General features: G+C 40.1%; 1 protein-coding gene across 5 annotated transcripts in view; it reads right to left on the bottom strand.

Moving 5' to 3' along the window:
• NPNT (nephronectin) overlaps positions 1–26,295 on the bottom strand; it is a 48,744-nt gene that overhangs the window by 13,443 nt on the left and 9,006 nt on the right. For 3 of the 5 annotated variants that reach the window (XM_031066432.1, XM_031066429.1, XM_031066428.1), the window contains 6 exons: positions 17,962–18,054; positions 11,093–11,212; positions 10,162–10,281; positions 5,906–6,040; positions 4,598–4,720; positions 2,313–2,705 (listed from right to left, as the gene is read on the bottom strand). In XM_031066432.1, the coding sequence (XP_030922292.1) occupies positions 2,313–2,705; positions 4,598–4,720; positions 5,906–6,040; positions 10,162–10,281; positions 11,093–11,165 (844 nt within the window). In that variant the 5' untranslated portion in view covers positions 11,166–11,212; positions 17,962–18,054. The remainder of the gene's footprint in view (positions 1–2,312; positions 2,706–4,597; positions 4,721–5,905; positions 6,041–10,161; positions 10,282–11,092; positions 11,213–17,961; positions 18,055–26,295) is intronic. The other 2 variants (XM_031066431.1, XM_031066430.1) reach the window with 1 other exon arrangement.

Genomic DNA, 26,295 nt, shown 5'->3' on the forward strand with positions numbered 1-26,295 from the left:
CCTGGTGTGATGGCATCTGGGGATATCTAAGTATTGCTGTGTTATCCTTACAAGTGCACTACTGAGGAGAGGCAGACCCAGGCTCTGTGCATCCCACTGTAGTAATGTATAAGGGCTATAACTTTTCTTCCTGCTTTTCTATATGTCCCACATGAGGAAATGAACTTCCCCACAAACCTCTGCAGTAACAGGATTCAAGAGGTGAAGAAACACCCTACTGTACAAGCAAGGCTTTCTTTGAGAAAGCAGCATGTTCTTCTGAAACAGAACTGTTTTGCACTAAACTGTAGGTTTCAAATCCTTAACAAATGCTTTTGAGCACTCCCACAACAAACACTTCTACACAGAGAGAAAGTAGGAGAGGACTCCAGTGACCACTACCTAGATGATACTTTCAAAGTGTCCAGAAGAGAAAAGAGAAAAACAGAGCAGAAAGCAGAGTGGAAAGGAGAGAAAAAGATAAGAGAGAGGAGAGAAAAAGACACCAGCTTCACTGAAGATCACACTACTAGCATCATCTGGAGCACAAGTGGAATATAGGCTTTCAGTCACATAGTTACATCACACGTGTATCAAGTGTGTCTCTTGCTGGTAACCCAAAAATATGACATGTTGACCTGATCTGAGGCCTCTCTGTCCCTGTATTACCTGCTGAGGCCAGGAACAGCTGGTGCTTGACCCGTTTCAGTCCTGCTGTGCCGTGCACTGAAGCCTTTGAAGTATGTATAAGCCTGTGTATGTATATCACATATCACAAACCTCAGAGTGTAGCAGCTGACCTAAACCAACAGTTGATAAACACTTTGCAAAGGTCCTGTGTTTGTTATATGTACCATAATGTAAGCTGCAGTCAGACCAAGCCAAACTTCAAAGGCTTTCACTTTCCTATTTTCCAAACTCCTATATCTGAAACACATGTATTGAAAGCGTTAGCTTCAAAATCCCTCTAGGGACAATATGGAAAGACTAATTGTAAATAATAAGCTTTACATAGAGGATTGTTATGACTTCACAAAAATTCAGAACACTGAACACTAGCCCTCTGCTTTAGTATTCCAGAGAACACTCACAACATGAGACAGACACGTGGGAAGCATAATGCTGGAGCCCACACTAATTTCCACAAAAGTATATTTTTAACTGTTGGGTCCCATTAGATTAAGCTTCATAAATCTTTATTATATTTCCTTTTAAAATTTCACTTAAACATATGTCCATATTTTTAATTGAATATGAAGCCAACTCTACTAAGCAGTACCAGGATTTGTCTTCTAACTTTTGTCAGCTTCACTCTCTATTTTCTAACTGTCTACAACAGATAAAATGTCACAGGGAAAACTCTTTTACAAGGAACAAAATATTTCACTGAGTAATGACCTGGAACAACAAAGCCCAAGAAATTACCACATAGATGCCAAAAGCAACCAGAAAAAAACTCCCACATTGCTTGTGCACCTGCTCTGAGACAGCAAACTTTTCCTCCTACTACATTGCTTCAGCAGCTTGATTGTACAACAAGCTGGAGAGCTGATAGAACATACCCTCCCCATCTCTAAAATTAGCCACAGAACTAAAGATGAAATCAGGTGTTGAGTATTTCTTGGCAGATATGCACAGCTCTGTAAGTGCCAGTAATGTCTCCTGTGGTATGCACTAAAGCTGGCACAATGGTGCTGTAGACTTCAGAGGAGCTCCTAAAGTTACATGTCTTCATGCTATGAGAATCTTTACTATCTTCAGCTTTTCATGTATCCCTTTCCACAGACACAGTCCAGAAAATTACCCTCTATGCTATTTTTATGCATTTTTCCCATTGTTTAGTCATGAACATCTGAGACTATTTGAACCCATACAAAAGAGGTCACATAGAAGTCTTTAGGTAATCAGGCGTGATCCCATTTCTTTACCATTCTTAAAACTATGGTAATACTTTGTTTAGGAGGGACTCTCAACTCTCTGAATTTAAATCCATTGACTACTTTATGAGTTATGTTGTACTTCAATCCTTTTCAATAAAATGTCTTTCATTTCCTTAAAACCTTAATCTGAAAGCATAATAAGTACTTCTACAGGACAATATACTCGATAATTTCAGGGGGAAAAAATAAATACTTTTTTGATTGATTGATTCAGAACATCCGTCGCAAACTTTTGTTAGGTAATAAAATCAACTACTTTTGCAGCTTTACCATATAACCATATTCAGTTTCCTTTCTTTGTTCTCAATGGTATAGTGTTCCAAAAATCCCAAACAGTATAGTGCATGCTTTCATCTACAGCTTTGATAAACAAAGACATGGAAAATTACTTACTGAACACATCTCCTCGGGGTTTCTGAGGATCTAGCTGGATCCTATTGTCATCTAAAACTCCTTGGGAAGTTGTAGTTTCAATAGGAACATGTGCAGGCTCTTCAGTTGTTGCCAGAGGAGTTCTTTGTGGTGGTAGTGTAGGTCTTACTGTTGTAGGCTGAGGTGTTGTTGGAGGTGGAGGCTTCACCACTGGGGTCGTGACTGGCCTTGTTGTCACTGCCACATGTCTCATGGTTGGCTTGGGTGTCAGTCGAGTTGTCCTGGGTGCAGGTTGAGTTGGCACAGGTGTAGGATGAGTCGTTGGCCCAGGTGTAGGATGAGTCATTGGCCCAGGTGTAGGACGAGTCGTTGGCCCAGGTGTAGGACGAGCTGTTGGCCTGGTCACTGGTCTTTCTGTAACAAAAGCAGGTACACACAGTGGTCTGAGGAGTTGTGCCTTCAGCATCAACAATCCTGCTCATTCTACCACTGCCTCCCTCAGGGAGAGTGCAATTGGCCTTGAATATGTGATATGGACCAGGTGGTTCAATCACAAAATAGGAATAACTGCAAAGAGAATCAAAATGGGACCAAAATGGACATCTCAGCCTCTCACTCCAGAAACTTAACAGTCTCTTTCATTGTGATACAGACATACTTGGATGAAATAATTTTTTTTCTTCTGAAGGTTTCCAGTTAGAAACATAGTTTAGCATCAGCACTGCTAAATTATCACATCCCTTTAGGTTGTACTTGGCACAGCAGCAGTTTAGAGATAATTTAGAATGACTGAAGGTCAAGACACTCCATTCCACATCCTCTCAAGCATCAAGTCTCTTTTAGACTTGGCAAAACTTACACAAAAGCTTGCTGGTTAAAAAAGCATGGGCAGGAAGCCATGGGTTAAGCAGCCCCCCAAACTGGACAAGTTCATAATTAGGAGTGGAAGCAAGTTTATTAAGACCCTCACGTTACAAGCATTTTGATCACAGATGGCCAGATACCTTTGGATTAAGAAAGTTCTTGCAGACCTTTCCTTCTAAACATTTTTCCTTGTCAATAAGCAGAATTATTTTAGAGATTGAACCAAGCCAGCCTTCATTTAGATCCTTCTCTTTGCTAAACACCAGGAAATGAAGATATTTTTCAGCCTTCACAAAAATGAGGTGCTGGACTGAGCACCACTTTCACCCCAGAAACAGTGCTCACAGTACCATCTCCTCCAATGTTTCAGAAAGGACAACAAATTTTAACTTAGTCTCACAAGGAGAGTTTCTGAAGACATGAAACACAAGAATATATTTTGTTGTTTTCTATTGGTTAATAAGCCTTTTACATCTCACTGGAGATCTTAAAAGGCTCAGTAAGAACTCTAGTCACATATTTTGTGTACAAGAATTTCAAGTATAGCACACAGTTAAAATGAAGAACTACTGTTGTTAAACAGTGAATTGTTTGATGATAGTAGGTAAAAATGTTTTCCCTCTGGCCACTTGTTTATTACTATTCCTTTGAGTACCCTGCAGTTTTGACATTTATAGTATATTAAAATATAAAACACCCCTTAGGACCATGTCCCAGTAACACACATGAAATGTGCCCACATATACTTGCAAGCACTTAGGATGTGAGAGAACACCTTTTACCATGACAGCTACAGCTGAAGGGGAAAAATGGTGCTGCTCTTTAAAGAGATCAGTGAGTCACCAAAAACCAGATCCCACAAAGGAATGCAGGATCAAAAAGATCCAGCAGATGTTACAGAGCTGCACACTCCTGTGGGATGTCAAATAGGGGAGTGCTCCAACACCTTATTCTGTACCAAGGGGGTGGCTGCTTCTCCCAAGAGAAAGGTGGCCAAGGGAATTTTCCAACAGCAAATTCTTCCACAGAAACCCTCCCTCCTGGCTCTTCTCACATCTGGGAAGCAGCAGGGAGTGGATGGGGTGAGCTGCTGAAACGGGCCAGTTGTGGAGTGTACATAACAACAGGGTATGAGTAATGTGCACTGTTTGATCAGACCTACCCTGCATATTCAGTTGCTCTCATCCTGAAGCAATCTATAGAATCAAGCTGTGAATGGGGAGAGGTGAATTTCTTTCTAATTATGAAAATGTCTCAGGGAAAGATATTTTTACCAAGGCATGCTAAGACCTAGAAAACTCCAAACACATTCACCAGCCCTTTACTTAGTATTAAAAATACTCAGTTAAGAGAAACTGAGCCTGACAGAGCTGTACCTTAAAGCTTACAAAATGGGACACATAAGCTTTCAGAATCTCTATTATAAAAGGAGCATTACATACGTATGCAGTTTGTTCCACTGTCTCTGTATCCTTCTTTACATTTGCATTTGTAGGATCCTGGAGTGTTATAGCAGTGTGAAAAGCTACCACACTGGTGGTGGCCAAGAGCACACTCATCTATATCTGCAACAGAAAATTTACATTAAAAAAATCATTTGCTTCATAGAAACCTGACCTTATCCCTGCAAAAAACCCTAAACATTAATACCATTTTGATTCTTCAAAAAAAAAAAAAACTTTTGCCAGTGGGAAAAGGAAAACAGACAGTCACAAATCAATGTGGTGATGCAAACATTAGGGAAAATAGGGACAATTGGGCAACTTTGGTATTGCTCAGCTTTTACCTTAGCATCGGCTTCAGACATGCCACAGGTAGATTGCAGCTGAGATCATGAAGATCACAATTTTAACAACCACTTCTTACAGGTGACAAAACAAGAAAAAAAGAGTGTAGGAACATGCATGTTGTTAATCACAAAGATATTAAATCGGTTTCTCTTCATAAAATTCTTCCTATATTGTACATCTGTATAAATGTTTCTACATCAAGTAGAAACTGCTGGAAATGTTTCATATGCCATGTCCACATTTATTGTCAGTGATGCAAGCAAAAACCTCCAAATTCCAGTGTTCTGAATACAAATTTCTCTGAAAAAAATACTTAAGCAAACATAAAGCAATGCCTCATTATCCCCACATGATTTTTTTCAGTTAAAGAATCATAACCAGTTGAGACCCTGTGAAACTAGGGCAGAGAGACCTGGGAATATCTTTGTTGAAAGGCATACACCAGCTGCATTCCAGTCTCATGTCCAGACAAAAACAGGTTATTTCCCAACTCCTGCCTCTTCCCCACCTGTCTGCAGGGGAAGGAAAGTTGGCCAGTCTGGGTTGGGAGGGGGTAGGGTGTGCACATTTTCTTATCTTGGATCTTGGGACATGCTATGGAGCACACCAGTGTTACAGCTCAGAGACAGCCTTAGCTCATACACTGCTCCAAGCCTACAACTGCCAGTGACAGTGAACCCTGAGGAAAAAACAGCTTTGGAAACAAATTTCTGCAGTCATCTGCTCTGTTCTCCCCACTAACTTCCACAAAAGAACCAGTTGCAAGAATGTGGGCCAAATACATGCCTTCTCTTTCACAGCCTATTTCTATAATCCACCCTTTCTTAAAATACCAATGCAGTGTAAAACAACCTGCTTCAACATTTCAGCCATAATAAATAAACATTCCTCTTTGAGCATTAATTTAATTTTCAAATACACAACTCTATTACATGCATGTGAGAAATAGCTTGTCATTACCATGGCACTGGTATTTGCCTCCAATGTACATCAGGTCAAAGCCTTTATGACACCTGCAAATGTAGCTCCCGAAGGTATTGACACAGTGCCTAAATCGTGGGCAGAGAACCCTCCCAGTAGCACATTCATCAATATCTGTGGAAACAAAGGAACTGTATTATTCTTAATAACAGTTAAAATACAATTTATGCTGTCTAAATGAAACTGGTTTCACATAATGGAAAGCTAAAGAATAGCCAAAGTATTTTTTATATGGGCCCTTGGTCAGCCAGCAGTAATTCATGAGCACTTCTTCTGGCTGTGCCCTCCAGTTCAGCTCTGGGTCACAGGCAGATGCCCAGGGAGCAGCTGATGCTCACCCACTGCTGCTCTCCCTGCCTGGGGAGCTCTCAGACGAGGTCAGGCTGACACACAAAAGCTGCTTGTGCTGCCAGTCACTCTGCAGCCCTTGGACACTGAACAGAGGCTGCTGAGTGCTCAAACACTAATTCTCCACTGAGGTACAGACCTGCCATGCACGGCTGCTTCTGACGCACGCAGCTCCTCGTGTTTGCTGGTTATCTACAGGGCACAGTTCAAGCCTTTGCTCTGCAGTTCTATCAGGCTCTTGATCTATGGGAAAGCAAGATTTTGCTCTCCATGCAGTTCTTTTCCCAAAAGGAGCCCTTCAGCTGCCGATGTCAAGAGTGCAAAACAAAGCCGAGTGATTGATGCCCTGCTGCTCTTGTGAAAGAGGCCTGAACAAGGCAGAGCCTCTTCCAGTGCACAGAAAATATGTTACCAAAAGCTGCTGGTTAGTTAGGGCAGCTACCTGAGTGGGGGAGATGGGGCTTCTGCTTCTCTCCAAGCTGGGCTCCCACAGCCAAGAGAAGTGACTTAAAGCCATGAATTATTGGCCAGATGGGTCATCCCAGGAGCTCCTGCTGGCACTGTCCCACTCTGCATGAAGAATTACTGAGGACAGCAGGGATTCAATCCCTGAGCTCCCACACTCCTGGCCTGTCTGACTGCTCTCTCTCCATCAGAAGCATTGCTGGAATGGTGCAGTAAAGGCCTCAATGAGAAAGAAAACAAGGCCAATACTGGGCATCTCTCCACGTGCCTGAATCTTCCTATAAATCTCTCTCTTGATTTGAATTTATTGTTAACATTTTAGGCTTTGAGTATGCTACTAAGTTTTACAAACTCTATCATGCTTCTTATTACAATTTAATCAACGAGTCACAATTTTCTATCCTTTATTAAAATATTATTTCAAGGCTGCAAGTTTAAGACTCTTGATTACTAAGAGTTAGTTGGGGTTTTTGTTGGTTTTGGTTGAGTTTTTTAATCTTTAAACCACAGCTTCCAAAAGTAGTTCAGTAAGAACAAGATTAGCCACTGAATATACTTCATCATGGCATGGATTATGATCTTTAAAAACCTAATGTAGCATGTCCTGCTTCTTCCTCTGTACATATTCATATTAATTCACATTTTTGCAAATTCACATAAGGCAAAAATTATGTTAAATTATTGCAGCAGTGTAGTGGTAGGCAGTTATATGTCCTAGAGATACAGGACAGAAGTGTTAATCAATACACTGTTCAAAACTGATGCCAAAATATGGAAAAATGTAACAGCCTTCCACTTGAATATAATGAGAGGTGCATGGATGCTCATTGCTGAGGGGAAATGCACTTTTTAATCAGTGGCCAAAGATGATATGCTAGTGCTTGTGATCAGTTTCCTGCAGCTCTCAAACAGCACAGTGGCTGTGGCTTATTTCAAGCCAACCCACATCTGGACCAAAAGCTGTAGAGCTGTTTCCCTTTGCCTGCTGCAATGTGCTGTGGTTCATACCTGCTTCCTGTGAAAAGCAGTGCATGGAGGGGGGTTTTGGAGCTCACATCAGCATCAGGGAGCTGCTCCAAAGGCACATGAGGCAGTGTGATGGTCAGCACCTAATGAGCATGATGGTCAGAGTCCACCAGAGAAGCAGAATTGCTTCTCTCTCTTGTTGCAAGTATGACCAGATTACCAAGCCCAAAATAACCTAAGACTAATTTCAAAATAGCATAATTTTTAAGTTTACAGGGCTGAATCTTCAATTTTCTAAACACACACAAAAATGAAAGAATTAATTTTATAGTGAAAAATCATTATTTTCAGCCCTCAAATAATTTCAGAACATTTGAAGATGAAATGTGTATATGGCTCATTTCATTAAATTAAAATCCCAACCCAAAAACCTGGCAAGACCAATTGATTTATTGATTCAAGAGTCATTAATCAACTAATTAGCTGTTTAATCCAGATTTTCACCAAACACTTTGCTGAACTATTTTTTTCACTTTGTTGTCATTTCGTTTATATGATTTACCTTTATAGCCAAATTGGTGGCTCTTTACTGATTGTCTGAAAGGAACATTTTAAATAAGGGAATGCTCAGCAAGTGTTAAACTAAGAACAGAATAATGCCCAGAGGAATTTCCACCTGTGCTAAAAATAGGCCTTGCATTCCCAGCTGTTTCAGACTTTCCTCAAACAAGAATCTCATGAGCTGTAGGCAACGCACACTTCAATTTTCTTACCACCACCTACACTTTTATTTGTACTGCAGCACTATCTAGACCCTTGCTGGAGCCAACAACTCCCCCAACAGTGACAAGCTTGTACAAACATGAGGGAAAAGCACAGCCTTAGTCCCAAGTAGCTTCAACTCTTTGAGGTATTTACTGCAACTCGAACTTGAAAGAGAAATAACACAGAAAGCGTGCATGTCATAATCACTTCTTACCAAAAAAGGGGAGAACATTATGTTACAATGCAGGAAGAACAGGCATCTCTTGCTGTAACTATTTTCTCTGTATTGTACCAGGCTGCTCTGAAATTCTTGGGGAAGTTTTAGAAATAAGTTATGAGATCATTCTGAATGATGCATACCCAACTAAAATGTGGGTACACAGTTCTTTGGCTTTCTGGGGGTGGGGGGGGGAAGTTTTTTTGAAAACTGCACTGAAGAACTCAAAGAGCTTCATAGGACTGGTTTGAGTGTTACTATTTGGCATTAAAGTACAGTTTGGTTATTTCCAAGTATGAAGTTTTCCTGGATAGAAAAATGAACACTAGGAGAATGTTGCAAGCATTTTTCCTAGCAAATTTCTCTACTTGGTGTAGCTTTCTTGAATTTGTACTTAAAATCATTCAGCTCACTATCTCATGGCACCAGTATTTTCCAAAGATCTCTCTGCCATAATATCCACAATGGGATTTATTACAACTTAATCCCTTCAGTATGCAACAACAGTCGGTCCTGTTCTTTCCATTTTTTTCCATGCACAGATTTGCCAATCATGCACTTCAGAAAGCCTCTGACTTGGTGTGGAGCCTGCTCTTCTCATCAGAAGATCTAGAGTCTGTCCCTTTCTCTACCAACAAATTTTTGGTCAGCATGGGTCAGGCACTTGGAGAACCACCTACCCTGTGGGCAGCCAAGACACCCAAAGGGATGATTAGGATGTCCCCATTTTCTTACATTCTTTCAGTGTTACTGGTTATGTAATTGTAGCACTTCACAGAATATAAATAATGAAATCACTAGAGCATCATATCCCACTCAGGATGTATAGTTAATGACTGATGAAATGACGTCACACTGTTCTTCAGACCATAGTAGAGTCTGATTAACCATAAGCACCTTTTCCATGTTCACAAACATGGGAACAAAATATTTCACTTTTATACACTCTAAGTTCCAGTGTTTATTTTAACCTGGAGTTTTCACAGTATGGAAGAAAGACAGCACATTCAATCCCACTAATACCAGGAACATGTAGAGACCTTCACCTTGCCCCTCTAAAATATCAGTGATTTTTACAAAATAACCCACTGAGCTAGGCACCACCTTGTTGGGTATGAGGGAAAGGTGATCTCCCCATTCCTTTTTTTATGCAGGCAGATATTTTGGAGTTAGCAATTGCTTAAAATGACCCAGTAGCAAGAGTGGCAAGGGCCAAGGGCTTGGATACCAAGGAGTCTGTATGGGCTTTAGGCAGACAATGAAACTTGCAGGACTGAAAACACTGGCAATCTCTGCCACAAGGGCACCTGAGCAACCGCCCTATTACTCCTCTCATTATTAGCAACTTTAAACTGCCTGTTCTATGCATTCTAAGTAACTCTGATAAACTCTCTTGGACTGCATTCTGTGCAAGGATAAAAGCATTCTGGAGAAAAAAAAATTAAAATTTTTAAATCTACATTTGATCACGTACCTACACAAGTCCTGCCATCAGGCCCAAGCTGTAGCCCCGGAGAAGGACAGCGGCAGCGCACCTCCCCTTTCAGCACATCACAGCCATACTGACAGTTTGCCATCAGGCAAGAAAGGGCATCTGGAGAAAAATGAGTGAACACATTCAGATAAAGACTATGATGAGTGCTACAAAATGACTGAGAATTTTGGAGAATTAAGACAGCACATATTTATGATGAAAGTGGGAAAATGCTTGTATCCTTCAAAGAGGAAAAACATCTGCTAGTAAAATTTTTCTTTCCACAAACTACTTCTCTAAGAAAATAATAGGGAAAAAAAAAGAAAACTACCACAATTGTAGTAAGTTGTGTTATTGAATGCAGTCCCCAGAATATAAAGCCTAATATGTAATACAGACTCTGCTGGATAGTTACTGCCATTTTAAAAATGGGATATCTCAAATTGAAAGTAATTTCTCTCCCCTTTCCTCTGTCCAGATACTCAAAGTAACTGTTTTTACAGGAGCAAGTAAGAACCTGATCCCCAGAGAGATGGCAGTACAATTTTTATACCAGTCAAACAACCAGCATCTGCAGCATTAAAGATTTTACATTCATAAGGCCAAAAGGCAGCAGAAATGCAGGTGTCTTGCTGCAATGAAAACTGCAAGCTCTTGTCCTCAAAGGCCAATTAGCAGTGATTTACAGCACTGAAGAATGCTCTGGGGGAAACTTTCAATAAAACTAATAAAAATCAAAACAATTGCTCCTGGTTTTTTTCAGCCTAATTTAACCAGGGAAAAAAAGAGCTCATCTTGTGCAGCTGCCTAATTTCCAGCAGGATTAATCTTTTACTTGGAGACTCATTTTCATTTCATAGAAGTTGTCCAGGGAAATTCCAGCAGGGATTCTGGGAAGCTGAGAGAGAGCAAGCAGCAAGGCTGGCCGTACTTGAGCAGGTTCCATCTGGCATGAGCATGTAGCCATTCAGGCAGTAGCACTTGTAGCTGCCGTAGGTGTTCATACAGCGGTGCTTGCACGGCCGTGGCTTTAGTCCACACTCATTCAGATCTGAAATGAAGGGCACAAGGGAAGAGGCTGGGAGAAGAAAACATACCAGGCATGCATGGAAAAACTGCCAGTTCAAGCTGCTGGAGAAGGAAGGAAAAATACAGCAATTAGCTTTTTATACACAGCTCAGTTGATAGCAAGCATCTAAAACATCCTGCATGAAGCGCTGTTCATCCCCACAGCCAAGCAGCTTATTTGGCTTGGTTTCATAGATGTCTTTTCAAAAATGACAGTATTAGCATTAGATGAAGTGCCAGTTGCTTCATTAGGCAACACACAAGCTCAGGCTGCCCACGTCTTGCCACTATTCACGCTGATGCCATGTCCAGGACCAGGCAGCACTCGGAAGAGGAAGGAGGAGAGAGAAAGCAAACATGGCTCTGCAATCACTATCAGTGTTTCTGATAGCAATTCAGAGATTCACTATCATGCTTCAGAATTAGTGGCAGAGGAAGGTAGGAAAGCTGATGCCAACTTACTCTAAACAATCTCACAGAGAAAATTCAATCCTTATCATCTAAAAAACACTAAAAGAAAGTATCTGACATCAGCTATATTTGTCAAGGACCATCCATGAGGCTAGCATTTCAGACTTACAATTTAATAGAGAATTCATGGCTTGAACTGAAAATATTCAGCCTACAGTTTCCATATTAGTAGACAGAACTTCAAACAAGAAGACGATTTCCTTCAGAATTCTCTTCCAAGAATGTGTTGATTTTGTCTGAGTAAGCCAGAATAATTTGTCACTTACTATTGTCGCTAGTTATTTGTATAGTGATGAACAAAGATGAGAACAAACATGAAAATAATAAATCTATTCACAAATCCAGCCAATGAGGACCTAAGAAAATGAGTTATCAACCATCATCTCTAATACCGCACCATGCTGTCTGGCGGTCTTTTGCAGACAGAGAACTGCCATTTTTTCCAGAACTTTTCCATGAGCCATCTCCGAGTCCTAAGCACCATCATATCAAGTGTCACTCAATCCATGTAGCAGAAAAGTAAGCCTTGAGGCTCCCATCATGTCATAGATACACACACAGTAGCCACTTCATAAAATGCCAGCTGAGGAGGTGACAGATGCCTCCTGTGGACCAGAAGCAAAGGCTCAGGATTAAGATGCCGAACCAGAAAGATGAACAATGGTTGCAATGAAGTCAGTAATTTATTGATTCTTTTTCAGAAGTAAAGCAGAAAACTTAACTGGGTCTGTGTAGTAAATGGAGTGAGAAAAATTACATTCATCGTGGGGGTGAAGTTAGAGAAAACATTGATTCTAGACAACTACACCTGGATATTTACAAGTTCTTAATGTCTGGATTTTAAATTTGTCCTGAAACTCTGCAATCCATTGGTTTGTGAGAGTAACATTCTTCACCTTACTCTTTCCAGGCAAAATATTTCTAAATAGCATTCTAAAACTGAGAAATATATTCCATTTCATTTTGATTGGTAAAATGCAGAGCCATCAAGAGAAAAATACACGTATCACACAAGTCACTGATGTAATCCAAACTCAGCCGCAAGGATGTTGCCTGTTTTGTCACTGCTGTTCCTGAGAGCTCCTAACAGTGTGTATACGTATCATTAAACTTGCTGTCTTCTGACCTACTTTGTTTCCATCTTCATGGGGTGAAGGAATAGTGAGCGTCATGCAGACACGGCCCTCCCCTTAGTTCATTTCCCAAGGTCTCAGGAAGAACAGCATGTTTAAGGACAAGAATGCCTCCTGCTCCCCTCTTCTGCAAGAGGGCAGCAGTAAGGGATGTAATTTTCCATTTCTACCTGCTAAGGCTGGACAAGATGTTTCCAGGAAGCCTGAAGGGGAATACTTCCTCCTCAAGTGGTGAGGAAGATCAGGTGAGCCTAAGCAGGACTTCAGTGAGGAAAGATTGCCAAAATAAGGGCATGACCTGTGCATGATAAAGAGGGAGAGATGACCACCTCTACCATCTTCCTGGGGACCACGTGCTGCAGAGACAGCATCCCTTTGCAGCTCTCACTCTTTGGGAGTTGGAAAAAGTTTCAGGAGTTGCAAGGAGAGTATTCTTCTCACAGTAGGTACCAAAGCCATACTCCCAAGGAAGTACCTTCTGGGTTTGAGAGAAACAGCTGTAGAAGAAAGCACATTTTGTCCTGTGAAAGCAGGGCCTTCTCCTAGGAGTTGTGACTACAGGTATATGCCTAGGCCGAATGGAAATGCAGCAGATGATTATGCTACAGGGCAAGAACAAGTTCTCATTGTGGAAAACTTTGTGTGAAAAGAAGGTTTACATAAAAATCTCAAATAATAAGCAGATGGAAGTTCATGTTTTGAAAGGCAAACTTCTCTTGGCAGCACAAAAAAAATTGTTTTTTCTTTTTTCTGTAAAGCATACCACAAGTAGGCAGTTCCTGACAGACATTGTAGCTGTATTAACATATTTATTACACATGAAATGTGTCTGTTAAAAAAGTCATTGTTACATTCAAAAACTCTGTTAGCATTTGATTTCAAATCATAAATGTATCCCCAAGGAACCCATAGTATTGAATATACTGAAGTTCACTGACAACCATCATTTTGAAGTAAGAGGAAAAAAAAGCTCTCTCAGTCTAAAATATCTGTATTCTTCCTATTTTCTACAAAAATAATCACTTTACAAAATAAAGGCATAATAGAGCTAAGTATAAAATACTTAACTAGAAGTAGGGACAGAATAAGGAAAAGTAATACTGAAATTAAGTTGACAGGGAAGGATTTTAACAGTGCCTTGTGTTAAGTTCTAGTGTTTAAATTCCATTGCACTTCAGCTCCTAAGTTTAGATACTCCTGACTACTAAAGGACTGTTGTGCACTTACTTCCAGAATTATGACCCCAGACTCTAAGCTGAAAATAAGAATTTACGACTGTTCTCAGTATATCACCCTGCATAGAGTATAAATTACATTATGAGCCTTAAAATACTGGATCCTTTTACAGGACTCTGAATTCTACACCACCACTTGATACAAAGTATTCTTAGTACAGAAATGAAAGCTCTAGTACTGACAAATAGACACCTATTAGTAACATACTATGAGAATAGTATAAAGTGCAACACTATTAAAAAGTTAAATCCCTTTAATTTCTTTGTGGTAATGTCCACTCATTGTCCTGCACTTGAGAATTTCATTTTTCAATATTTTAATTTCCCACATTGCCTACAACTGACAGCCAATGCAAAACCAGCACTCTTGATTTCAAAGTAACAAGGCAGTAGAGTACATAAAAGCAGACTGACTGTTTTGGCCACTATGGGACGCAGGTTTATAACAAACACAAGCTGCTGAGCACAGGTATTTTATATCTAAAGGAATTAAATGAAATGTGAGTGCAAGGGAAGGACAGAGTGTTATGCTGGCAAACCCGGATGTGACTCCTTTGACTGCTGCACTGCACCACACATGGTCTTGGACTAACTTCAGTGCACACCCAACAATGGGCCACTTATTTCTAAGCAGATTCAATGCCCTCTGCTATTTCCTTTTAATTAGCTTCTGCAGGCTTCAGCACTCAGGACTTTTTCTGCCTTTTTTGCCTATCATGTAACTTGGATCACGCAACATTGAAGTTAAATATTCAATGCTACATTTACCCAACTCTGAAAATAAAAAGCCAAGGACCAGAAATCAAGTAGAAAAATTAAACTGTTATCACCATAATATAAACAGTAGATGAGCTTTCATTTCCAGCAGTTGCAATTACACTACCATGTCAACCTCATAAGAAATTTCTATCACCTGAACAGTTCTGTTCACTTAGTCTGATTAATCAACAGCTGCCAAATTAGATTTTTTAGCCCTCCTTTTCTACAACTTCCAACTTCATCTAAGTCACAGTTTTGTCTTTATCTGACCTGATAAACAATTTCCATCACTATCACAGGAACTCAGAAAAGAAAAAAGCCAGGCTCTGAAAGAAGAGCAGAGGAAAGAAACAATGCAAGTGACAACCACGAGTATGGCAGAGTCAATTTTGAATACACACAACAGCACCAAGGAAATACAATCAATTATTTGCTCTGCATGCTAAGGGCACTGTAGGTTCAGCTTTCACATCCCAGCCATTGATGGGTCTATCAGCCTCCACTCCCTTCGCAAGAAATTGCACTCCTGTTTGAAGCCGTGCAGACAGCAGGGGTGCAACACCTGAAACACAAGAGCACCTCACCCCTCGCTGCTACATTTCCTGCAGGATGATGGGGGAACACAGGAGCTTCCTTGCTCTGACCAAGTAGACTTGTGTACAGCTGCACATCTTCACAGGGTAGGGAGAAGGCATAATAAAAACATGGCAATATGCATTTCTTCACTTAACAAATATACAAATATATCAAGTGCTAACAAGAATTTCAAGCAGTGAACTTTGCGTCATTTTCCTAGAACAAGCAAGGTAAGAGAATAGAAAGTTACAGAAAAGCAGCCTTAGATTTTTTTTGATAAACACAACCTTTCCCAGCCAAAGAAAGTTAACCTGCATGTGCTTTAGATTGCTAGCAAAAATTACAACTGTTTGTACGTGCTTACTGAATATTATTTGTATTCTCTTCAAGAACAGCTACCAACTTTACAATGAACGCATTTGGAAAGTATGAGTTCTGTTGTTATCACTATAAATTAAGAGAGGTGGCAGAGGGCATTTTCTCTCAAGTGGCTCTGTTTCTTTCTTCACTGCTTAAGCTGGGATCAAAAAGCCAGAAGGAAAACACTAAAGCCATTCAGGAGATATGAATGCTGCAGGGAGAACACATGGTTAGCTCTTGTGCAGCCACTGCAATTTGATTGCTGAGGATAGCAACATAATTAAAAAAGTATCAGGTAGTCTTAACTTCAGAGTGATCTAAAGCGAGGTATGGATTGTCACAGCAGCTGCAGTACCACTGGAAAAGGACAAGCATCCAGCATCATCACACAGTCAGGGATGAACAGCTCTGCTGTGAGGCTGGGCTGATCTCCTGGATCAGTCCCAGGAACACAGCTTGATCCATGGGGCACGTGAACAGAAAAGATGTAAAGCCTGTTTATCAGAGCTTGTACTCAAAGAAGGCCTTTCACTAAGAACATAAGCATACTTTACAGCCCAGAACCATTCACACATGCTAGAAACACTTCCATCTCTGCAGGGAACTCCAACATCTCCTCTGCCAACATTGTTTCTTCTGTTACTATTCTAGAACAGGATTGAGAAAATGGGCCACAGGCTGAACAGGGCAGGTGCTGTATTATAATAACATAGGTCACATTTATCCTGTGTCATTTGAATCTCCTCCCAGCATTCACTGCTCACCTTCACTCCTCTGCATTCACTGCACACTTTCAAACCTCATCCAAACACTGAATCAGCACACGGCAAGAACACAGATCATGACCCCAGGAACAGCTCCAGGGTCTCACCATGCAGTAGAGCAGAAGCAGCCACCTGAACTGGTGCACATTTGGGGCACCACAGTCAGCTGGCATCTCAGAAACCTCATCTACATCTGCCAGGCCGCTTTGTGACCAACACCAAGCAAGAATATTTCATCAGTACTGCTCAAAGTGCTTCCATTGATAACCCATCACATTTTTCCTTCCTTAGCATTTAGTGGCAAGTAAATAGTTTAGTTCAAGACTGAAGCCTCCAGCAATTTTCAAAGCATTCTTTTGATATTGTTAAACTATTTGCTACCTATAAAAACTGTTACACACACATCTGTTAGTTCACTGCACTGTTTTCTAAAAAGGTTTTGGACCGATGAAAGCGCATAGAATAAAATAATAACAACATGCCCTTTAAAATGTCAGCCCAGAATAGGGGAAAAAAAGACAGAATAATGTAAGAGATGAAGGAAACTTTTAAGAAAACTGAAAAACACAACACACATTTTCACATCAGTTTGAGAAGGATTAGTAAATCTGAAAATAAATATGTATCCATTTTTAAAGAAAGGAACTCAGTCTAAAAATCAAAATGTCATAAGAAATTTAGCAACAGCAGAATATATCCTTAAAGAAGAAAATCATTCTAAATATCACACTTTTCTACCATACTTTCCTCAGCACTCAGAAAATGCAAAGATTTTCCTGTAGGCTGAGACAACTGCAAAAGAGTTATAATTGAGATATATTTGTGTGTGAACATGTCTTAGCCATCAAAGTCAAAAAATCACATATTACACTTCTCTAATTGTTTATATTCTATGATCTTTATACCATTACATGCTTTGGACATAACTTTAGAGAAAAAAAAAATCCAAACAATTAAACTTGATAATCCAGTAAGAGAAACTTCATCCTTACACCAACCCCTTAATGGTTTAATGCAACTTAGTTCGGGATTAGGAACACTAAAATGAATATGTATTAATTATGAGGTTTTTAATGAAAAAAATATTACTTCACTATTCAAATCTGAAAATTGTGACTTCATAAAAAACAGCAATCCTGACCATAAGGTTTAAATAATTTGCTTTTGATTAAGGACAGGAATGCAGGTAACTACATCCTATATATTAATCTCAATGATTTCTTCTGAATGAAAGCAATTTTTCCCCTGTGTCATCCACTGCAGATGTCAATCTCCCTCCAAAAGTCAGTCCAAATATCAGACTTGCTGCAGCAGTAACAGACCTGATATATGAATTCATTACTCTACAAACACAGGGGACACACACAGCATTGGTGGGGGTGGGTACAGAGATCAACAATACTTCCATGATTTCAAAAATAAATTCTTTCTTACCTTGGTTGCAAGTTTTTCCTGTGTATCCTGGGTGGCACTTACACTTGTTTGGCCCAATGCATTCACCGTGTTTGCACCCTGGCTGGCATATAGCTGCAAATAGGGGAATACTCATTATCTTTCCACTCCAGTCACAGCTGACAGTGAAATGTCTGTGAAGTTATTGAATATTTCAATAATTTGAATATTTGAATTATTTCAAATTACCTTGAAATAAACAGCAACTACCTAACAAATAGAAGTACAATCTGTTATACTCAGAAAATAAATACAGATCCCCAAGAAATAATAGAAAGCCATTTTTTGACACCTCTCTCAATATGACAAAAACAAAATTCACAAAGCAAACTTTCAAAGCTTCAATGACAAATAACAAAAGCATTGCTTTTGAAGCAATATAAGAATTCATGCACAAATATATTTTTGTTGATGTAAGATGAGCCAACAGGAATCTTTTCCTGTGTAACTGAAAAACATTTGACAGATGAAAATTTTAAACAGCATTTCTAAGTCCTTTGCATTAGAAATGTTTTTCTATTATCAAACCTACTTTTTAAACCTACTGGAAAAAAGCATAGTAGTTACTATGCTCAAAAATTTTGTTTATCATTATATGACAAAATGGAGATACACAATCCTGCTGAGCTCTCTGCTAAAGCAAGATAGACACAAAATAGACAGAAATCAGATGGTAGCATAAGTTGAATACCCTGTAACCAGGATTTATCTATTTACCCTAGCTTAAGCTTCATTTTACAAAGTAACAGTATCATTTAGAATTTGCAAGTATCTAACCAGATCCAGATGCAACATTAATCTGACAACAACGGGCTGTATCATAAAACTGGATGTATCAAGGACATAATTTAACAGAAATCTCCCAGAATGCACTCAAAAATGCAATTTGTCTTCTAGCCAAGCTGTTCAACAGAGTTAAATTAAACAAATTTTTTTTAAAAAAACAAGATATTTGGTTTGGTTGTGGAAGAACTATCCAAGTACTCCTTTGATGTTCTGAAAATCTCCTTAAGATTCAAAGCATGCAGAAATGGAAATTCCCACAAATATATCCAGAGAAGCAACTGTTAGCATAGAAGGAGTTTGCTCCAGTTTTAGGACTGCCTTTATTTAGGACTGTTTCAGGACTTCCATTATTATCAGGCATGTTTTTTTGTTTAAATGTAGAATATATGTATAATCAGTGATAAATCCTGAGACCATAAAACTTTATTTTAAATCTACATCTCTGCTCCTGATGGATCTTCCTAGTATAATGGTGAAGTCTCTTTCCACACAAGTATTAAGGAGTATCTTAAAAGGCAACAGAAATGCAAGATTTTTTTTTTCCCCAACAAACAGTGTCTGGAAACAAAGAAATAAGATTCATATTTAGAAACAACTCTCAATGGACGTGTAAGGGAAAGGAGCTTCTCAGGCTCCTAAAAGGGTATGCTTCAGGAAGTCTGTCCTTGGGTAATGGACAGGTCTGACTGAAGAGCAACTGACCCACCATGAGACACTTCTAGAACATTGCACTTGGAAACACTCACTGTTTTTTTAATCACTATGGCCATCAACAGGAAAAAAGGATCTCCTTGGTTAAGAGCTCATTTAGATGCTGAGATTTTTGTCTTCCTGGCATCACAGACCCAGGTCTAATCAGAGGTGATGGTGGCAAACTGAGAACTATGAAGACCAACTTAATTACTTCAAAGCAACCAGGGAAAAACAAAAGTTGTGATCTAAACTACAGTAGAGAAAAAGAAATTACTATAAATATGCTTTGGAAACTTGCTTGAATTTTCAACTGCACTTTAGAGAAGATGGGTACTGAGAAGTGGGATACACTTATTTAAACCAGTCCTTTTTAAGAAACAACAAGTACCATGGGATCACTTTGTGTAAAGTGTAACAGTTCAGTAACTGCTAGAAGAACCTGTGGCAACTTTATTTTTAGCTGAATTTTTTATGCCTTGGCCTATTACTCAATTGCACAGATTGTACATCAGCAGCAGCTCAGATAGAGAAAAAAAAATCTCATACTTGAAGACATAAATCTCTATTATTCCAAGGAAAGCATCCAAATGACTAGCAAACCACTGTCCATAAAGTCAGTCATCATAAAACACTGGGGGTTTTGCATATTAAGTGGGTATTTGGAAACCTTTGTTTGCTGCCAAACACGGTTCTTGAGGAAAACCTGTTTATTAGAGTACATTCTATGAACTTGGGCTACTTTAGCATTACAAATCATATTTAGACACAGCTGAAATTCAATACAATATTAAAACTGAAGAATTTCTATATACAGGAAAAAACGCCTTGCAGTAGGCTTAACAACATCTGTAGCTCAGCCAACACCACAAATAAATCTGATGGCATTTCCTATGAGGAATCAAACCACCCACAGGATAAAACTTGTGCATCTTCCAATTAACTTTATCAGGGCTTTGCAGGGTGCTCAGGACTAAAGAATCAGATGGTTCAGCCAAGTCTGTATGCCTGGCTGGGGTCCCTACTGAGCCCTACCAGAGTGACCAGGCCCAGAGCGGTGGGTCAGCTCCAGCCCTGCCATCTCCAGCATGAAAATCCTTATTAAAAGGAGAAGCTGCCCATACAAGGCAGTAAATCCACTCACTGATTCCCAGCAAGCTCTATTTGAACACTGGCAACAACCAGATGCAGGTACAAAAATAAGCTTAAGCCAGACCTTCAGCATTTCTTTTAATAGCAGACAATTATTTCAGCTGTTTGGCATGAGTGAGAGCATACACTACATGTGCTGATGTGACTGGGTCCTTTAATTCTCCACTCTACTTGTTTTCCTGCAAAGCTCCAGATACAACAGAACAGAATACTTCAGTCACTCCATTCACACACAGACAAATGGAGTTTCTGCATTTTTTTGGAAACAAGTAGACTCACAAGTAATGGAGAAAAAAAGTCTCCCAATTACTACTTCTTGCCTCTTGAGAATTTAAGAATTCCTCCACAACCAATAAACCATCATTTCCTTCCAAGTGACCCACATTTACAATAACTGAAATAACCCATGTCCCTGGATTTCAGCCTGTTATGTAACACTTGCTTCCCTACTAGAAAAGAAGGAAATGTAGACAGAAGGGTTACTCCAAGTTGAGAAAGTCACTCTCTTATGAACATAGGGCAGTGAAATCCAGAAGGGTCTGAGAAGGACTGCCAAAACTCAGTAAAAACTTTCTACTCTTTATAATAGTAATTTTTGCAAACAAAAGTTAAAATTATACTGGCATAGACAAGTGCTGCTCAAAGTACTGTTTACTAATTTACTGTTGAACCAGTATCAAAGCAGACCTACCACATCCAAGGATTACTCTCTGAAAGCTGTTAAGCTGAACTCCCATTGGGTGTGAATGTGGATTGACATGGACAGAAAAAGAATCCTAAGCACAGCAATTTTCATTTTTAGTCAAGTCTTGCTTTTTTATCTGTGACACAGAATAACCTATAACTAAACTTTCCTTTTCACTTTATTGACCAATTCATTCAAGAGGTAATCAGCAAAAAAAAAAAAAAAAAAATCCTCTGGTCTCATGATTATTCACTTCAGTTGGATAATTTTAAATGCTTTTTTCTTGGGTCAGATGTGAAGATTTACTCTCTGTTCCCATTAACTTCAAGGAGGTATCCTAGGGCCTTTTATTTGGCCATAAATCTGAGTACCTATTTTCAAGGCTGGCAAGAACTACCTTTTCCCCCCAAAATAAGGTGACAAATACCACTTTAAGTCTCACTTAAATTTCAGGACAAATTAAACTTCCTGTAAAAATAACACAAGGAATTGAAATGTGAATGGGTGGTTTGGGTTTATGATGGGTTGTTTGTTTTTTTTCTTTTTTTCAAGTGTGGGAGAGTGGAAGAAAGAATTTCTGGTGAAATGCACATGCTGCTAGCATGCATTATGCTCATGCAAAAGCCAGAAGCCACCAATCTTCTGAGCCACTGCTTACTGTTGGTGTTATCCAAGTATTACTCAACCATTCTGGATTATTATTTTTAATTGTTGCACAAATACAACAAATGAAAAACACATTCAACAATTTCATTATGGGTCTGTAATGCTGAGGGGTGTTTTGATTTCATCTGTATTTTGTCACTGCACACAGTTCCCTCACAACTGCTTTGGAAGTGCACCTCAGACTCGGTCAGATCCTCTGCAGTAAGCTGCCCATTTTTGAGGGCATGGGTGACTACCACATGCTGTCCCCTTCTATTCCTTCTCTTCTAGAATTTTAACATTAATGATCTCTTTATTGACTACCAAACACTGTTTGGTGGAGTCCTCACCAGAAGATTGCACGCCTGGCTCCTACCTGACTAATTCCTCTTCATTTGTGCCCAGCAATGGAAATCCCTCAGCTTTCTTAATGGACTGTTCTTAGCAATTAAAATTCCCTTTGGTCTTCCAACACTCCTAGCTATGTTTTTCATTAAAACAGCATTGAGTATGAGTCTTACATTCTTTTTCTCTGCTTTGCCTCCCAATTTCTGAACTTCTTTTTAATCTCTCTGAAGTCTAAAATTATGCACAGAAATACCTGCATCTGAAACAAACTATGCTAACCATCTGCCTGAATGGCCTTGTTTCTGCCCTCTCTTCCTGAGTAACAAACAGCCCCCTATTTATTCTGACTCCAGATCCCAGCTCCTTAAAATTCAATTTGCTCAGGCACAGCAAGTAATTTGTGCAGCAGCCCAGAAATGATTACACAGTGTATTCAGCTTCACAAAACTTCATTGGATCCTCTTACACTGCTGATTGCAGAACACATTTCCCATCTTCAGATCGTTTCTTACATTTCCCCCAGTACCAGCTTTCTAACAAGACTTGCATGTAAGTGAAAGAAGCTTTCCTCTAGGCTGCCTCCTCCACCTGAACCTGGGTGCCTTCCTCCTGTGGTGCTCACAGACCACAACACCAAGTTCCATAATACTTCTCTCCCTCAGAGTCAGCTGCAGCTCACATCTCTCTCTCTCTGTTTACTTTTTGCAATTCTTTATAAATTATGCAATCACATAAACATGCTCAGGAAAATGAAACTGTCTTATTCACAGTAATTTTGATCTAGGATCCCAAAGGTATGAGCTAATTTGTAAAATAAATCATTGTAGATCTTTCAGAGCTGCATATTTCTTCTTTGTTCAACTACATACTCCAATTACTCACAACTGCAAGAGAATACATAAAGCTTATCCCACCTCAAAGTTACTAGAAGGTGGTAAAAACACATCATACCCATAACTCACATTAGGGAATTACTTCTGAAAAAGTTACTTTGCTTCCCATGTAAATGAATTAATAGTCACAGAATATATCTCTGCAGATATTAATAAGCCTGACTAGGACAACTGGGTATTAATTTTCAGATAATTTCATCTGCACACTTCTTAATCTATTTTTTGGGGAAGATAATAAATGTCCTTGACCAGCTTCTGTAACTAGAAACTGACAATAACATCAGACAAAATGGTAGTATCTAATGCCTGAATATTTTTTCAGAAATTATTTGCCCTTATTTGTGACATTCATGCTGTCAAAATGTTCAAGCTTTTATCTGAAACATACATTCCATTAAGTAAGTGGCTCCTCATTTTTCATGCACAACTCCAACACTTGCCCGAGTAAATCAGTTACTCAGTTTGCACTTTTGATTCTGGTAACAGCACATTAACATGACAAACTGCAACCAGTGTGGGCCATTCATTGCAGTGAATTCTTGCCTTGGCTATGACTGCTGCCAAATGTGTTTCTAAACCACACAGACAAATCCAGACTCTGGCTTATGAATGCCTTGATATTCAGAACAGCACTACACAGCATGCATAACTTAAGCATGGGTAACACTGAAACCAATAGGATTTAATGAAGTCAGTAGAAGTTAATCTAATGCTTATACACTTAAATATTCTTTCTTAAAAATCAGCAGAAATCTGATCTAACACACGTAAAATTAGAAAAGCAAGAAATATTTCATGCTTTGTCAAGCTTCATGTTTGCATTTCAAGTGGTTCATGAAAACTGCTTAAAGAATGGTGCTTATCATCTCAAATGCCTGTCTGTTACCTGAATTTTTCTACATGTTCACAGAATTCCAACAGCTAGAAAGAAATGGGATAGCATGAGTGTCTCTGTGTGGTAACAGAAGACAAACTGGGTCCTACTGATATTTTGTTTATTTGAATATAAAACATCCACTGGTTTCAGCCGTGTAACTTCTCTATCACAGTAACAAAGCTGATTTCATACAGAGATGAATGGCTGACTGCTTTGCTCCTCCCTGTCTGAGACTCGTGCCTCTGCCACAGGGAGTGGCAAAAAGAATCACAGAATCTCTAGGCTGGAAGAGACCTTCAAGATCATGGAGTCCAACCCATGCCCCAACACCTCAACTAAACCATGGCACTGAATGCCACATCCAGTCTCTTGTTAAACACATCCAGGGATGGTGACTCTACCACTTCCCCAGGCAGACCACTCCAGTACTTTATCACTCTTTCTGTAAAAACTTTTTCCTAATATCCAACCTGTATTTTCCTTGGCACAGCTTAAGGCTGTGTCCTTGTTCTGTCAGTGCTGCCTGGAGAAAGAGACCAACCCCACCTGACTACAGCCACCTTTCAGGGAGTTGCAGAGAGTGATAAGGTCACCCCTGAGTCTCCTTTTCTCCAGGCTAAACACCCCCAGCTCCCTCAGTCGTTCCTCACAGGGTTTGTGCTCCAAGCCCCTCTCCAGCCTCGTTGCCTCCTCTGGACATGCTCCAGCATCTCAATGTCCTTCCCAAACTGAGGGCCCAGAACTGGACACAGCACTCAAGGTGTGGCCCCACCAGTGCCCAGTACAGGGGAAGAGTGACCTCCCTGCTCCTGCTGGCCACACTATCCCTGACACAGCCCAGGATGCCCTTGGCCTCCTTGGCCACCAGGGCACTCTGCTGGCTCATGTCCAGCTGGCTGCCAACCAGCACACCCAGGTCCCTTTCTGCCTGGGCACTGTCCAGCCACACCATCCCCAGCCTATAATGCTGCAGGGGGTTGTTGTGGCCAAAATGCAGGACTCAGCACTTGGACTTCATCCCATTGGATTCTACCCATCCATCCAACCATTCCAGGTCTCTCTGCAGAGCCTTCCTACCCTCCAACAGATTGACACACTCCCAACTTAGTGTCAGCCCCAAATTTACTAATGAAGGACTCAATCCTCTCATCCATATCATCAGTAAAGATCTTGAACAGAGCTGGCCCCAGCACAGACCCCTGAGGGACACCACTGGTGACTGGTCCCAGCTGGATGCAGCGTTGTTCACCACCACTCTCTGGCCCAACCATCCAGCCAGTTCTGAACCCAGCAAAGAGTGCTCCTGTCCAAGCCAGGGGCTGCAGCTTTTCCAGGAGTGTGCTCTGGGAGACATTGCCAAAGGCCCTGCTGAAGTCCAGGTACACAACACCCACAGCCTTTCCTGCATCCACCAGGAGGGTCACCTGGTCATATGAGGAGATCAGGCTGGTCAAACACAACCTACACCTCCTAAAGCTCTCCTGGCTGGGTCTGATACCCTGGGCAGCCTGTAAGTGCTGTGTGATGACACTCAACATAAACTGCTCCATAACCTTGCCAGGTACTGAGGTCAGGCTAACTGGTCTATGATTACCAGGATCCTCCTTCCCACTCTTTTTGTGAACTGGTCACATTGGCCAGCTTCCAGTCCTCTGGAACCTCCCCAGTGAGCCAGGAACAAACAAGACACATCAGTTCCTAAGCAGCAGCAGAGTTGATTTCATTTTGCCAGGTTCTACACTGCTGGAGACCAAGGGCTGTAAAGTTGCCCTGTTCTGGGAAGGAGAACCTGTAGTGGAAGTGCAAAGCAGGCAGTGGAGAGCAGTAAGTGCCTCAGCCATTCCAAAATAACCTCTCACTGCACATGATTCAATGCCATGAAAGCAAATTAGGCCTCCTAGGTCTGACAGCTTGTAAATGCATTGCCAGTAGTACAAACAATTTGCAGAAATGGAAAAATACTGCACAGGGCTTGAGGGTAAAATAAAGAAAAGGAGTGAAAAGGGGAAAAGTGTCGTATTTTAGAAAATAAGTATATCATTGTATAGGCATCTGGGAAAAAACAGCCCTGTTAATTTCTTTCCCCCCTCATCTCCCCCAAATAAAATGCTTAAAAAATTGAAAAACAACAAAAAATTACCTTCTTGTCACATATTAAAATTTTCATGTAAACTTATGACTTCAAGGCCATAACTCCAAGTCATAAACTTGCCAAAAGTATTTCAAGAAATATGTTCAGC

The sequence above is a fragment of the Geospiza fortis genome, unplaced genomic scaffold (genome assembly GCF_000277835.1).
Source record: "Geospiza fortis unplaced genomic scaffold, GeoFor_1.0 scaffold11, whole genome shotgun sequence".
Lineage (NCBI taxonomy): Eukaryota > Metazoa > Chordata > Aves > Passeriformes > Thraupidae > Geospiza > Geospiza fortis.